This window comes from Schistocerca gregaria, chromosome 4, assembly GCF_023897955.1.
Source record: "Schistocerca gregaria isolate iqSchGreg1 chromosome 4, iqSchGreg1.2, whole genome shotgun sequence".
Lineage (NCBI taxonomy): Eukaryota > Metazoa > Arthropoda > Insecta > Orthoptera > Acrididae > Schistocerca > Schistocerca gregaria.
The window spans coordinates 370,468,919-370,486,626 of record NC_064923.1 but is presented as its reverse complement, the minus strand read 5'-3'; the positions used below and the strand labels follow the sequence as shown (position 1 = coordinate 370,486,626).

The following is a 17,708-nucleotide window of genomic DNA, read 5'->3' as shown; positions in this document are numbered from 1 at the left end:
TTATTCCGCTTGTACAGCCCCGCCCTCTTTTGTCTGCAGGAAAGTTTATTTCCAGATGCGACGGGGATTCCCCTGGTAGACATCACATACGCTATGCACGCATTCAAAACTCAACTTATGATTCATTTGGAAATCAACTTAGAATGTGTTCAAAAACCAACAGGAATGTGTTTCAAAATCATATGAATAATCAATAGACCAATGTGCAGGTGTTTGTGAAATGAGGTTTTTTTTCCTCAAGACTATGTATTTGACCCTCCACTGTAATTGTTGCCCAGGGAAGATACCCGAGTTAGCCCTCCACCCCCTCAATGGGTTTCTTACATATGTGCAAATCTGGCAGCTTGGGTGCGTTAGTTAAATTTTTCTGGGTAGCATCTGGCTGCCTGCCATCTAACAGCCACACTTCTGCACCCAGAAGTGGGAGAAGGTACTTCTCATATGTGATTCAACTACGCAAGGCGTAAAAGCTCACTCGCAACTGCTCAAATGAAACTAATGTAAACAATTCTGACATCACGCTCATCGGAGGCAATTTGTTGTTATGAAGCACTGCATAGTCTTCCTAAAGCATTTAACACATTTTGCTGTTGGCAGATACTTGTACGAGCATTGTGTTTTGTTGTATGTGGCACATTTCCTTTGCAATTTATTTGTATGTCGTTTTCTTTCTTCCCCCCACCCCCGTTCATGTTTTGTTACTGCAGTATTAACCTGCAGTAGCGAGATACAGTCTTAATATCCTTTGTTAGGGTACTGGTTCTCACTAGTCAAAATTACAAAAATTTAACTGTAAACTAAAATAATAAGAAGTTCCCAGAATTCTAAAAAAATTCCTTAGTTTTTCCCAGTTTTCTCCTGGATGAAAAAATTCCCAGGTTTTTCCCAGATCTCCTGGTTGTCACGGGTCATATACACCCTGTAATGGTGCTGCCCCATAATGTCAGTACTGGCTCATGAGCAAAAAGGTTTGACAACCACTGGTCTAGTGTAACATACCACCCTAGTGTAACACCCCCCGCCCCCTTCCCCTTGCATTTCTGTGACATGACTTGACATTTTGTTCCATCTACATCCAGTGTGAATCACTCTTAATAGTGACATTCGTGGATACAGTACATGATTTCAGCACTTCATTATCCTCGACTGAAACCACTTTTTATTTATGTTAATGTACAATGGGAAGTAAGAAATGTATTTCATGTTTTTTATGATAAACATTTCAATAGTAATCATGCCATCAATACTCTTAATACATGGGAGGGTTGATGTGTGCATATCAAATCAATTTGACACTCCAATTATAGTGCAACAACACACAAATATTTGTGGACTTTTATTGTAGAATATTTGGAAGCATTTATTCAGCAATCTTGTTTTGTGCTCTAACAAAATCATAATAAGTTTGTACTGCATTATTATACACTGATAATATATCACTGAAACTGTACAGTACAAGAATCTGAAACAAACATTTTGCATCCTTTCTCCCTTTGGAGAATTTTGGCAAATATAAACATGTGAGTATTAAACATTATTTAACAATGCATAATTTAACACACTTGTCAAAGTGTTTATAAAATCAGCACAACAGTACCACTTGAAGTTGAAGAAGTAAAGACACTCATTTAGTAATTATCCACAAAATAATTTTCTTACTTTTTTATCACAGGAAAAAACACTCTTCTCAATCTAGTTCTATAAAAGTTTGACTGCAGCATTTCAGACACACACACACTCCAAGCAACAAATCACATGACAAACAATTGAGAACCAACTCAACAGATAAATAATATCTCTAAAGTCTGTACACAGAAACATATAGCATAGAAACTTACAATGTAAGAGCTGTTCATTAAATAGTAACAACCTATAATAATTTATGATTTGCAGCTCCATCACCACTTCACAAATACTACACTGAGAAGCATACCAAATCCAAAACTAATGGAGCACCTCAGGTATTAGATTTGTCTTTACCTTCTGTTTTACAGCTAGTTTCAGATTAATATTTGTAGACAGAAGAACTTTACCATCTATATCAGAAAAAATATCACATTTCACTCTCATATTGTTAAAGAGAAAGTATGATATCTGATGCCATTTTATTACACATACAAAAAATAAAAATTAATAAAACAGATAATCTCACCCAAATAAAATCATTGTCAGCACATTACAGCTTGGAATGCAATGGACACCCAGGACATTCACAAAGACAATATCATAAGGGAAAAGGGAAGCACACAGTTCAACACTTCTTCCTTATAAAACGCTGGAGGCAATAATATTACCTCAAAAACTAATAAAAAAGTCAATATTCTAAATCTTAAATGTTTTCTTTGTTATACACTCTATAAGATGAAAGCATGTGATTCTGTACACATGCCACCATAATAAAGTTGCTGAACTTCTAGTTATGCTTCCTTTCTCAGTATGTTTTTCACTGAAAAGATTAATTTGATTATTACATTTTATAATAGCACCCATTCAGAATTTGTAAATTCTAAACTGTAACATTAACACACTTCATAAAAATATAAAAACTTCTTTGTTTAATAAAATTAAATGCAAACTCTGTGTGCTAACTGAAAGCAACTTCTGCTAGTTGCCTTTTTAAAAAGACATCACTGACACTGAAAAACAACAAGCTACAAGGACTTTCTTTTTTGGCAGTTTCGCCAGGCACTGAAAACTATAATGAAATTCTCTCACTTATAATTTCTGAAGAAACAATAGCAGTTGAATCTTGAGAAAAAGAAGTAACAGCCTTGTAATACACTTTGGAGAAGGAAGGAAGCTGTGATTAATACTTCCAAACAGTACACACAGAGGAAGGTGTATTATCTGCCTTCAACAACCAGCCATGTCTGCTGTTACTTACAAAGTAACTCAATTCCATAGCCGAGAAAAAACACAGAAGTCCAAGCCAGCCTCACATCATCATTCTTAAGTTACTTCTGCATGTATCTGACTTCTGCTACAATGATTTCCATTATTGAGGATAAACGATAATAAAGAAACACAAATTTTTCTTCCTGAAAGAGACATGTAGGCCACTGTACTCATGAATAAAGTAGAGAGAGACAAGGAAAAGGGAGTCTGATTGATGCAAATCGTAAGCACACCACGAAAGGAAATGGTACCCTGACAGTCATCCAGTAACTGAACTTAACTCTCTTAAAAAGCATCAATGGAATCCATTTTCTGCTAAAGTATCAAGGGGGGTAATTCAGTTCTCGCACAGATGATCCTTCCTTATCCCAAGCATAAAGGGTACAAACCACAATGGAAATATAATGGAAGTCACCTGATCTCGTACTGGTAAAAACATGGACTGTTATGAGCTGCATAAGCTAAATTTTTTTAAACACTGTAATAAGTATTAACACCAATCTTCTGTTTGTAATGACTGATTACTGAATAGCTTGTACTAAACTATGTACCCTACAAACATCCATATAATATATGAACAAGCATCCCCCATTTCAAAACCCTTTAAAAATCTAGAGTTTCCATAAAGAGTGAAATTTTGTCACTGACACTTCAAACACTTCTCAAGTTACATTTTATATCTTTCTGAGATTCAACAGGTCTAACAACTGAATTTATGGAATCTTCAGTATTGTAATCCACAGATAACTTTTATATATTATCTCAAAAACCTGTAAATCTCTCAATGTAGCCAGCACTGATTTATCTTAGGAGTAATAAATCTGAATTTATGCTTTATTGTGAACATACACACACTGAATATCAGTTCTGTAAATAACATGCTGTAATACAGAGAATAGTTGTTGCTAAGCTCCAAATATTTCGTATAAGCAGCTTTCAGAAGGCACTACTATTCCTTAAAATCTACTACAAACTGTGAGGATGTTGCAATTCAAACATCACTGGCAATTTTCAAAAAAATATTTTCACAGTAACATGTTTCAATATCTCAAAAATGTGTCTCTGCTCAAATTATCATTTGAAACTGAAAACAGGAGAGAAATAATACGGCATACAAAATGCAAAGGCCATAAACAATGTCACAACCAATTAAGTACAAACAGAAACTTTTCCAGGGAAGATCTGAAACTGAATCCTGCTTTGAATGACATGAGTGGTCAGTACTAAAACAAACGCTTCGCAGAAACAATGGCTTTGCTTAACAACTGGTTCATAACAGTTTTGAACAATCTATAAGAACAGCCAATAATGAACCCTTTGGAACATTGCAAGCCCATTGCCACACAATATGACAAATTTAAAATCCAAATTAATTCAACAACAACACATGAAACATGCAATAATTTCACATTTCCAGAATCCCAGGTTCCTCGCTGAATCACTGTGAGCTTCTGTGAACTATACAAGATAAGTCAATGTTCTTAATTATTATTAATCTCTACGCTCACATTTTTCTGACGACCACACTTCCCGCTGGCCATTTTGTGCTGTCAAGTATAACCATACATTCTCAATTATAGTAATTCACAAATATTCCTTCAGCTCCAGTTTAAGTGATTCTGCCTATCGATCTAACTTTAACATGATTGAACAAGTGAGCATACAATTCAACATTTTTCTCCAAGTATATTAGTTACTGTCCAGGGTGTATGTGACATGGGATGTAGGTTGAAAATTAGTTAAGCCAACAACAAACTATTTGGAATCAAGTATGGTGATATTTTGAAGCTTTCAGGACAGTAAGCTTAATCTGATGCTGTCATACCACCTAACTCAATTTTCAACAAAGCTCATGATTCATATATTATTTTAATCACAAAAATAAATCTGTGGTGTACACTGGAATACACACTTGGCAAATAGCTTTAACAGTGAAGGACAAAACGGCGATAAGGAAAGCTATTGGGAGTCACTCTCACATGACGGGAGGAATGGAATTTTTGTTGACGTGACAACTCTGTAGGTCAAAGATTCTGCAGAGTTTCAGATTAACAAACGCACCAATACTATTTTTAAAGAAGTAAAATGAAACTAAATGAGTCTCAGTACACGCATCCACACTCAGGTCATAGATAACTAAAGCATTTTATGAAGGAAGACTAAAATTTCAAAAAAGTATGTATATGTGATTACATTAAAAATAGGAAAAGTGAGGTGCAAGATCAATGGATAAAGTAACAAATTTGGTGGTGTGGAACACTAGTGCAGCAACAGAGAAGAATAGCAGTGCTTCATTTGTATTCTCAGAATCTGAACAAATGAATTACATAAAGTACAAAGTGAGAGAAGAAAAGGAAAAATCAGAGTACAAATGTACCACAGATGAAATAATAATAATAATAATAATAATAATAATAATAATGTGTGTGTGTGATACTGCAAAAATAAGGACAAATGAAACTGTCTTTGCTAAAGTATATGCAAAGGAGAACTGTAACACACCTTGAACAGAAAAGGCAATACAACATTACTCCACTTTTAAAAAAAAAAAAAAAAAAAAAAAAAAAAAAAAAAAAAAAAAAAAAAAAAAGGGTTCTAAGTAAATGATACAACTAACAACTGTCTTAAAAAAGAAATTAACCAATACTTCAATACAAACTGCCCTTAAAACTGTATTAAGTATAAATATACAGTCTCTTAATTCTTCCCACCACACCCCTTCCCCAGATCATGAAATAATTATGTAAATTTTGAGGGTGGTTCAAATATGACTGTGAATGTAGTTTTGGTTTTAGGAAACCTACAGTCATGTAATATATGACTAGAATCCAACACAGTGGAGCACATCGTTCAGATGCTCATTCATTGGTATTATGTTCACTATCTTTTATAAATATTGAGATCATTAACAATGATAAAGAAACTACCTGTATAGTAATTACATATTTTTTTAAAAAAAGAGGGAGCACACATATGCAACAAGATCCTAAGGTAAGATAACACAACTGATCATAGTAAATTGTCACATTTTGGTGAATAATTACTCACAGGTACAATACAAAATACATACATTAATTACCAAAAACATTAACAAAATGTCAATACAAATCAATGTATCAGAGAATGGGCTTCGATTAATGACTAGTGGGTATTGAAACTATTCTAATTAATGAGCATATGATGCTCTTGTAACATTATGATGATCGCTTTGCTAATAGGAGTGGTAAATTAGGGGTTATGTCCATATCAGAGCGTCTTTCATACTCGTCATTCTTTGAAACTAGTTGAACATTGTCATCAGAGCTTCTTGTACTCAACCGACGCACTTCAGGATTGAGCAACAGGAAAGGTTTTGGGCTACGTTCTGAAACAAGAAAATATATCTAAATAAGTAAAATTGTTGCCTGCTGATAAAGAATTGCAATTACATAGAACTAATGTACTGCATATTTATTAATAACCAACAAATTTTTTACACTCAAAGATGGTAAACACATTTCATATATTTTGCAGATTGGGACAACATGGGAAAGACACAGAGCTGGAAGAGGGAAGAACAGAGTTAGTCATGAGAGGTAGTACTGGTGCACAGCATTCATTCACATGCACCTATGCAGGGAACCAAGGGCAACGTGTGTGTGTGTGCGTGGGGCGTGGCGGTCATCAGAAAAAATGCAAAAGGATATAGAAGATCCACAGTCAGAGAGAATAAAGAAAGGAATACATGGGTGAGTTAAAGTGGAATGGGGGAGAAACATGGAGTGTGAGGCCACTATGGAGCAGAAGAATGCAATGGAGGAGGAGGGTAGAAGTACATCTACATCTACATGTATACTCCACAAATCACACTTAAGTGCCCAGAGGGTTCATTGTTCCACCTTCACAACAATCCTCTATTATTACACTCTCAAACAGTACATTTAAAAAAAACTAATGCCTATATCTTTCTGTTTGAGCTCTTACTTCCCTTATTTTATTGTGATGATCATTTCTCCCTATGTAAGTCAGCCCCAACAAAATATTTTCGCGTAAAAAAAAGAACTAGTGATTGAAATTTCATGAGAAGAGTCCACCACAATGAAAAATGACTTTGCTTTAATTATGTTCACCTCAGATCCTGTTATCATGTCAGTGAGACACTCTCCCCTATTTCATGATAAAACAAAATGTGCTGCTCTTCTTTGAACTTTCTTGATGTATTCCATTAATCTTATCTGGTAAGCATCCCAGACCGCGCAGCAGTACTCCAAAAGAAGACGGACAAGTGTAGAATAGCCAGTCTCTTTAGTAGATCTGTTACATTTTCTAAGTCTTCTTTCCAATTTAAGTTGTTGGTAATTGTAATTTAGTTGAATTTATGGCCTTTAGATTTGACTGATTTATCGTGTAATCGAAGTTTAATGGATTCCCTTTAGCACCCATGTGGATGACCTCATACTTTTCATTATTTGGTGTCAACTGCCAATTTTCACACCATACAGATTCTTCTCTAAATCATTCTGCAATTTGTTTTGGTCTTCTGGTGACTTAACAAGACGATAAATGACAGCATCATCTGCAAACAACCTAACATACCGCATTTTCTGCCAGGTTTCAAGACAATGTTTCACTATAAGCCTCATGCATTTAAGTCTGCACTAAATTTCGAACTTCTGTACAGGGTTGCCAATCTTGGATATTTTGCGTTCATCTAAATTTTGCATTCTTTTTCCATTGTTTCTGCAACAGTGTTCTGCCGATTTTGTGTACCACGGGAGACTGGCTCCATCGTTAGTTAATTTATTAACTGCTGTCGATACTATTTCTTTGAATTCAAGCCACATCTGGTCTACACTTACATTGATAATTTGGAAGTAGCGGAGATTGTTTCTCAGGAAAGTGTCAAATGGATTACGAAGACTTACAGTGACTGGGGTCTGGTCAATTGCAAGAATGAACAGTGTGTTGCAAAGAGTGTTCTCACCAGTACAATTCAAAAGAGATGAGATCAGAAAAGGGACCAAAATCAATCACAAAATGTTAAGATAGCAACAGATCTACTTGGCCCTTGGGCACAATTTGATGGAAGCCATCAATTCAACCTGACCATTTGCTCATAAACTACACACTTATATAACTTGTAGCAGCTGCAACAATATTGGTACATTATGGCTGAGTCATGTTGTCTACGGAATTTGTAGCTAAGTATACGCTAAAGCAATGAAATAACTCTACCAATTCTGAACGGAGAAAGAAAGCAAGATTAAGTAATAATGGTCCCTTACCGATAAGGTCATTAGAGAAGGATCACAAACGCAAATTGGACAAAGATAGGGCAGGAAATCTGGTTTGATGTTTCCAACTTAACAAACTTATTATCCACTTTACATGATTTAAGGAAAAAACAGATGTCTAAATGTGTACGGCCAGACAGTGATTGAAATCCTCCTCCTCCTCCTCCAGAATGCAAGTCCACTGCTCTATCACCTACAACTCTGTTGAATTTTGGGGTTTATTATTTCAATAAATATTGTAAATATTTATATAAGCCAGATAATGCACCCACCTAGTGACTATACTTAAAGCAGCAAAGATGACAAGCAGCATCTCTGATATCAGATTTATCATTGAAGCATTTAATTTTGTGGTAAGATTAAACTCAGGATACAAAATGAAAACAAGTAGGAAAGTTTTGGATTTACAAACTCATAACGTTGACCATAAAGGCAATTTCAAAAGTTTTGAGAAAACTAACATCCACAGGTACATATCCATCTACACATATACTCAACAGAGCATCATAAGGGGTAAGGCAGTGGGAATTTTCAGAAAAACAATCCTACAATCTTTTCCCAATCCATTTTCAAGTTGTCCATGGCAAGAACAACTGTCAGTAAGCATCTGTATGAGCTCTGGAAAATCCAGGATGGAATGTATGAGAAAGAAAGTTGCTACTCACCATCAACAATACACACACACACACACACACACACACACACACACACACACACACACACACACACACACACACACTCACGCAAATGCAACTCACACACACAACTGCAGTGCCAGGCAGCTGAAACCACTCTGCGAGCAGCAGCACCAGTGCATGTTGGGAATGGCGACTGGTTAAGGAGGAGGCTGGGGCAGGGAGGGAGAGAGATAGTATGGTGGGGATGGCGGACAGTGAAGTGCTGCAGGTTAGGCGGAGGGCAGGGAAGAGATAGGGAAGGAGGAGAGAAGTAGCGGAAAAGAAGAGAAATAAATAAAAACAGTGGGTGTGGTGGTGGAATGACAGCTGTGTAGTGCTGGAATGGGAGCAGGGAAGGGGCTAGATGGGTGAGGACAGTGACTAACGAAAGTTGAGGGCAGGAGGGTGTTCAGCAACACAGGATGTATAGCAGGGAAAGTTTCCACCTGCACAATTCAGAAAAGTGTTGGTGGGAAGGATCCATATTGCACAGGCTGTGAAGCAGTCATTGAAATTTAGGATAACATGATTGGCAGCTTGTTCGGCAACAGGTGGTCCACTTGTTTCTTGGCCACAGTTTGTCTGTGGCCATTCATGGGGACAGAAAGCTTGTTGGTTGTCATGCCTACATAGTAGAATGCAGCACAGTGGTTGCAGTTTAGCTTGTAGACCATACGACTGGTTTCACAGGTAGCCCCACCTTTGATGGGATAGGTGATGTTAGTGACTGGATTGGAGTAGGTGGTGCTGGGAGGATTTATAGGACACGTCTTGCATCTAGGCCTATTACAGGGGTATGAGCCGTGAGGTAAGGGATTGGGAGCAGGGGTTGTGTAAGGATGGACGAGTATATCGTGTAGGTTCGGTGAACGGCGGAAGACCATTGTGGGAGGGGTGAGAAGGACAGTTGGCAGGACATTTCTCAGTTTAGAGCATGATGAGAGGTAATCGAAACTCAGGTGGAGAATTGCTCCAATCCTGGGTAGTACTGAGTTACGAGGGGAGTCCTCCTCTGTGGCCGGACGGTGGGACTCTGGGAGGTGGTGGGAGACTGGAGAGATAAGGCATGGGAGATTTGTTTTTGTACAAGGTCGGGAGGATAATTGCTGTCAGTGAAGGATTCAATGAGACCCTCGGTATATTTCGAGAAGGACTGCTCGTCACTGCAGATGCGACAACCATCGATGGCTAGGCTGTACGGAAGGGACTTCTTTGTCTGGAACGGGTGGCAGCTGTCGAAGTGGAGGTGTTGCTGATGGTTAGTAGGTTTGATATGGATGGAGGTACTGATGTAGCCATCTTCGAGGTGGGGGTCAATGTCTAGAGAGGTGACTCACTGGCTTGAGTAGGAACAGGTGAAGCAAATGGGGGACCTAGATCTGTGTCAATACAGAAAAGTCTCCTTATCCCCAGACAGATACCAGTCCCACATACTGTTCCTGCATTGTTGCTTGTCTCATGGAATCCTTCCTAATGACCTTACCATCAAATTACCCACCTCTGGCTGCCACCCCTCCTTTCACAATGACCTCCACCTGTTCAAATTCTGCCAATCCTTAGCCCTCACTAACATAGCCCTGCAAAACGATATCAACCAAGCCCAAACGTCCTTGCAGCACCTCCTCTCCATCCGCAAGATTCTCATGCTACGCAATCCCAAATTCCTGGAACCCATAACACACATCAAAACTCTTGCCCTGCAGGAACTTAAGCAACATGCATGATGCCACCTCAAAAAGCTCTCCAGCCTGTTCATTTCCTACTCCTGTCTTGGAGTACCACTGTCCACCATCTCTACAACAACCTCCAAACCTCCCCCACACCCCTCATAGCTGACAAACCCTGTCTTGCAGACCTACTACACTTACCCCTCCCTCCAAAACTCCCTCCCACAACCACACAGAATCCAGACCTTAACCAGATCTGCAACACAGTCGTTAACCTTTCCTCCAGAAGCCTTAGCCCCACAGAAATATCAGTCCTTTCCAAAGGCCTCATCTTTCCCCCCACTCCCAAATTCAGTCATGCAGAACTTGTTAAGGACCTTCTCTCATTCTCCCGGTCCCTACAGTGGAAAAACTTCTTCGCCACCAACCCTAACAGCCCAACTCCTAAATTCATTCATGCAGGACTAGTTAAAAACCTTCTCTTCTTCTCCCGGTCGCTATAGTGGAAACACTTTTTCACCACCAACCCTACCAATCAGCCTCAACCAAAGACCAGTAATGAACCTTGCCTAACTCAATTCACTCGTCTATCCAACCATGATCCACCTCCACTACCCCCAAACCACCCCCTGTTAACTTTCCAGAATTTCTTAACCTCAAACCTTGCCTCACCATCATTCCCCAGATTCCTAAACATGCAGACTAACCTTTCATCCACAGAAAGAACTGCAGTCCACCATCTAAAAACTGACCCCAATCTTATAATCATACCTGCAGGCAAAGGCTCCACTACTGTTGGTCTGAACTGCAAGGATTACCTGGCAGAAGGACTCTGCCAGCTGTCAGATACTTCCAGCAACAAACCTTGCCACAGTGACCTCATTCCAGTAATCCAGCAGGATCTACAGTCACTATTCAAATCTCAGGGCCCATCCCAGAACCTATCCCCAGTGTCCATCTCTCTACTCACCGAGCGAGGTGGCGCACTGGCTAGCACACTGGACTTGCATTCGGAAGGACAACGGTTCAATCCCGCATCCAGCCATCCTGATTTAGGTTTTCCATGATTTCCCTAAACTGTTCCAGGCAAATGCCGGGAAGGTTCCTTTGAAAGGGCACGGCTGGATTCCTTCCCCATCCTTCCCTAATCCGATGAGACCGATGACCTCGCTATCTGGTCTCCTCCCCCAAACAATCCAATCTCTACTCACCCCTGCCACTACCCGCACTCCTATATTCTCACCCACAATTACTTCTCCTTTGAAGGCATCACTTACAAACAAATCCAGGGTATGACTAAGGGCACCTGCATGGCACCATCCTATGCCAACCTACTCATGGACCATCTACAGGAATCCACCTTAAAAACCCACAATCCTAAACCCCTCACCTGGTTCAGATTCGCTGATGACACCTTTGCTATCTGGATCGAAGGTGAGGACACCCTATCCACATTCCTCCCGAACCTCAACAACTAATTCGCTCCCTACTCAAATCAACAAGCCACTTATCTAAAACATTGACTTCCACCTAGAAGGTGGCTACATCAGTAACTCTGTCCATATCAAACCAACTAACCACCAGCAATACTTCCACTTCGAGAGCTGCCACCCATTCCACACCAAGAAGTCCCTTAGCCACCAGGGTTTTTGCACCTTCATTGACGAGCAGTCCTTCTCGAAATATACCGAAGGTCTCACTGAAGCCTTCACTGACCATAATTATCCTCCCAACCTCGTACAAAAACAAATCTCCCATGCCTTATCTTTCCAGTCTCCCACCACCTCCCAAAGCCCAACCGTCTGGCCACAGAGGAGCATTCCCCTTATAACTCAGTACCACCCAGGACTGAAGCAACTGAATTACATTCTCCTCCGGGGTTTTGATTACCACTCGTCGTGCCCTGAAAGGAGAAATGTCCTGCCCACTAAACTCACCACTCTTCCCACAGTGGTATTCAGCCATTCACCGAACCGATACAATATACTTTTCCATCTTTACACAACCCCTTACCTCATGGATCATGCCTGTAACAGACCTAGATGCAAGACGTGTCCCATAAATCTTGCCACCACCACCTACTCCAATCCAGTCACTAACATCACCTATCCCATCAAAGACAGGGCTACCTGTGAAATCAGTCTTGTGTTCTACAAGCTAAGCTGCAACCACTGTACTGCATTCTATGTATGCATGACAACCAACAAACTGCCCGCATGAATGGCCACCGACAAAATGTGGAGAAGAAACAAGTGGACCACATGTTGCTGAATATGCTGCCAAATATGATATCCTTCATTTCAATGACTGCTTCACAGCCTGTGTGATATGGATCCTTTCCACCAACACCAGCTTTTCTGAACTGCACAGGTGGGAACTTTCCCTGCAATACATCCTATGTTCTCGTAACCCTCCTGGCCTCAACCTTCGTTAGTTGCTGTCCTCACCCATCTAGCCCCTTCCTGTTCCCATTCCAGCACTACACAGCCGTCATTCCACCACCAAACCCAGTCTTTTTATTTATTTCTCTCCTTTTCCACTACCCCCCCCCCCCCCCCTACCAAACCCTGCCCTCCCCACCTAACCTGCCGCACTTCACTGTCCGCCATCCCCACCATACTATCCCTCCCTCTCCCTCCCTGCCCAAGCCGACTCCTTACCCAGTCGCAACTCCCATCATGCACTGGTGCTGGTGCTCACACAGTGGTTTCAGCTGCCTGACACTGCAAGCGTGTGTGAGAGTTGTGTTTGCGTGAGTGTGTGTGCATGTGTATGGGTGTCTATTGTTGACAAAGGCCATTGGCTGAAAGCTTTTAAGTATAAAAGTCTTTTTGTTGTGCCTATCTGGGTCTCAGCATCTTCACTATATGGTGAGTAGCAGCTTTCCTCATAATATTATTCTGTATGAACTCTAATTTATCCGACTTTCATATGATGGTGATTTCTTGGGATGTATGTGGGAGGAACTAATATGATGCCTTATTCTTCTTGAAACATTCACTCTCAATATTTTAACAGTGAACCTCCTCGTAATGCACAACGTCTCTCTTGCAGCACATGCCACTGGATCTTTAGGAGCTTCTCCGAGTTTATTAAATGAACGTCTGACAAAAAAGTATAAACCATTTCTTCTGTAAATGAACTACATTCTTACATTTACTTCAATTTCTCTCAGCCTGTCATCAACTTTTCCCAACCCACAATTAATTACGTTGGTATTCAACTTTAGATCAGTCAGGATTGATACTCAAATATTTTTACTGTCACAACTGTTTTAAATGATTTACTGTCAACATGGTTTATGTGCCATATCTTACATTTATTTAAATCAAGGGTCCACTGCCACTCTGCACACTGCCAATCCTTTACGGAACTTCCTGGATGTTGCTACAGTTTTCTAGTACTGAAACTTTCCAAGGTACATCATCCACAAACAGCCTCATCGAGCTTCCAGTAGTATCTTGCCTTTGAACTACACCCAAAGTAACTTTTGCATATGGTGGTATTGCCCCATTAGGAACAATATGATGAGTTGTATCTGTTAGGAAATTCTTAATCCAGTCTTGAAGCTGGTCTGATTTTCCATTGGCTCATATTTCGCACTAAAAACCAGTGTAGAAAGTACTGAATGCCTTTTGCAAGTCAAGGAACCCAGTCTCAACCTTTGCATCATTATCTGTGGCTCTTTGGATCCCATGGACAGACAGAGTGAGCCGAGTTTCACAAGATCTTTGTTAGTAGATACGTTTCCTTCAAAAACGTCATAACACAAGCATAAAATATGTTCCATAAATATGACACTAAATGACAGCAGCAGATCAAAACGAAAATTTCTGTTCCGACACTGACAATGTTGAGTGTTTATGGAAAAAGTTCAAGGCAATCGTAAAATGCGTTTTAGACAGGTATGTGCTGAGAAAAATTGTGAGGGACGGGAAAAACCCACCGTGGTACAACAACAAAGTTAGGAAACTACTGCGAAAGCAAAGAGAGCTTCACTCCAAGTTTAAACGCAGACAAAACCTCTCAGACAAACAAGCTAAACAATGTCAAAGTTAGCGTAAGGAGGGCTATGCGTGAAGCGTTCAGTGAATTCGAAAGTAAAATTCTATGTACCGACTTGACAGAAAATCCTAGGAAGTTCTGGTCTTACGTTAAATCAGTAAGTGGCTCGAAACAGCATATCCAGGCACTCCGGGATGATGATGGCATTGAAACAGAGGATGACACGCGTAATGCTGAAATACTAAACACCTTTTTCCAAAGCTGTTTCACAGAGGAAGACCGCACTGCAGTTCCTTCTCTAAATCATTGCACAAACGAAAAAATTGCTGACATCGAAAGAAGTGTCCAAGGAATAGAAAAGCAACTGGAATCACTCAACAGAGGAAAGTCCACTGGACCTGATGGGATACAAATTCGATTCTACACAGAGTATGCGAAAGAACTTGCCCCCCCCCCCTAACAGCCACGTACCGCAAGTCTCTAGAGGAACGGAAGGTTCCAAATGATTGGAAAAGAGCACAGGTAGTCCCAGTCTTCAAGAAGGGTCGTCGAGTAGATGCGCAAAACTATAGACCTATATCTCTGACGTCAATCTGTTGTAGAATTTTAGAACATGTTTTTTTGCTAGAGTATCATGTCGTTCCTGGAAACCCAGAATCTACTCTGTAGGAATCAACATGTATTTCGGAAACAGCGATCGTGTGAGACCCAACTCGCTTTATTTGTTCATGAGACCCAGAAAATATTAGATACAGGCTCCCAGGTAGATGCTATTTTTCTTGACTTCCGGAAGGCGTTCGATAAAGTTCTGCACTGTCGCCTGATAAACAAAGTAAGAGCCTACGGAATACCAGACCAGCTGTGTGGCTGGATTGAAGAGTTTTTAGCAAACAGAACACAGCATGTTGTTATCAATGGAGAGACGTCTACAGACGTTAAAGTAACCTCTGGCGTGCGACAGGGGAGTGTTATGGGACCATGCTTTTCACAATATATATAAATGACCTAGTAGATAGTGTCGGAAGTTCCATGCAGCTTTTCGCGGATGATGCTGTAGTATACAGAGAAGTTGCACCATTAGAAAATTGTAGCGAAATGCAGGAAGATCTGCAGCGGATAGGCACTTGGTGCAGGGAGTGGCAACTGACCCTTAACATAGACAAATGTAATGTATTGTGAATACATAGAAAGAAGGATCCTTTATTGTATGATTATATGATAGAGGAACAAACACTGGTAGCAGTTACTTCTGTAAAATATCTGGGAGTATGCGTGCGGAACGATTTGAAGTGGAATGATCATATAAAATTAATTGTTGATAAGGCGGGTACCAGGTTGAGATTCATTGGGAGAGTCCTTAGAAAATGTAGTCCATCAACAAAGGAGGTGGCTTACAAAACACTCATTCGACCTATACTTGAGTATTGCTCATCAGTGTGGGATCCGTACCAGATCAGGTTGACGGAGGAGATAAGAGAAGATCCAAAGAAGAGCGGCACGTTTCGTCACAGGGTTATTTGGTATTCGTGATAGTGTTACGGAGATGTTTAACAAACTCAAGTGGAAGACTCTGCAAGAGAGCCACTCTGCATCACAGTGTAGCTTGCTGTCCAGGTTTCGAGAGGGTGCGTTTCTGGATGAGGTATCGAAAATATTGCTTCCCCCTACTTATACCTCCCGAGGAGATCACGAATGTAAAATTAGAGAGATTAGAGCATGCAAGGAGGCTTTCAGACAGTCGTTCTTCCCGCGAACCATACGCGACTGGAACAGGAAAGGGAGGTAATGACAGTGGCATGTAAAGTGCCCTCCGCCACACACCGTCGGGTGGCATGCGGAGTATAAATGTAGATGTAGAGGTAGATGTAGATCTACAACTAAATGCACCAATCCAACAACTCTTTTTAAAATGGCAATGGCCTGTACCTCTTTCCTATCACTTGGAAACATTTATGCTCTAATAACCTACAATATTCTGCTCATAATCTGTAGGGATTCATACGGGTGTACTTCTCTACTGCTTTAATTACAATTTGATTTTCTATTCTGTAGTCATTTGCCTCAGTGTAAGTCGTTCCAGCATTCATGCAATGATTGAAAGCAGAACGATGGTCTGACTTCAGCATTTCAACCCTTTCTCTATAATATTTTACTTGTGTTCAATGAGTGAGTGAAAAGATGATTTACATCCATTTAACAATTTCATGTATTGAGGATTTTTCATCAAATTGATGGGCAACATTTCAATATTTAGTTCTTTGAATGCTGCTTATATTGCTCCCATTATGCTATTTTGGCCTTTGCTCACACTTTGTTTGTCAACACACTTTGACTTTGCTTAAATCTGTGATGAAGTACTCTTTGCAATAACAACTTTCTAGCACTGCAATTGTATAATACCAAGAGTTTTGTCATCCTCAGCATACATATCATTTGTTGTTGGCTGCTTCAATAACCTGCAATCTGTTTCCTGTCATATTTATCAAGAAAAAATATTTTCCTTTCTTTTTAGCATTTCTTTCAATACCTGGAGTCATTGATGTTAAACAGCCTTATGGTCACTAATTTCTCCCTCTCTGTAAACTGAAATGAAATGATCGTATGGCATTGTTGGCCGGGAGGCCCCATGAGGGGACGTTCGGCCGCCATATTGCAAGTCCTTTTTAGTTGACGCTACTATGGCGACTTGCGAGTCAATGATGATGAAGAATACACAACACCCAGTCATCATGAGGCAGAGAAAATCCCTGACCCCGTGCGCAGGAAGCGAGAATGCTACCGCAAGACCACGAGCTGCGGACTCTGTTAACTGAATTGAAAAGTTCAGGTCTTAATTACCACAAGATCTAACACATCGTCCTAATAATGCAGTTGTGTATTTAAATCGGGGACCTAGAAAAAATGGAAAGATTTCGTCCCGCCATAGCCCTCAGTGGTTCACAGCCCCACAACAGGTCACAGCAGTCCACCCACCCCACCGCTGCCCCACACTAAACCCAGGGTATTGTGCGGTTCAGCCGCCACTGGAAGCCGCCCCCACCCCCTCAGGAACGTATCTTACCAGACGAGTGTCACCCCAAATGTTTGCATGGTACAGCAATTATGGTGAATTATGGTGTACGTGTACGTGGAGACAGTGTTTGTGCAGTAATCGGTGACATAGTGTAACTGAGGCAAAATAAGGGGAACGA

The 17,708-nt window shown here is 40.3% G+C and overlaps 1 protein-coding gene across 1 annotated transcript in view; it reads right to left on the bottom strand.

The window, feature by feature from the left end:
* Positions 1-1,301: 1,301 nt before the first annotated feature.
* Positions 1,302-17,708, bottom strand: part of LOC126365870 (uncharacterized) — an 82,559-nt gene continuing 66,152 nt past the window's right edge. Inside the window, exon 7 of the mRNA XM_050008559.1 lies at positions 1,302-6,259. Coding sequence (XP_049864516.1) covers positions 6,090-6,259 — 170 coding nt within the window. The 3' untranslated portion in view covers positions 1,302-6,089. The remainder of the gene's footprint in view (positions 6,260-17,708) is intronic.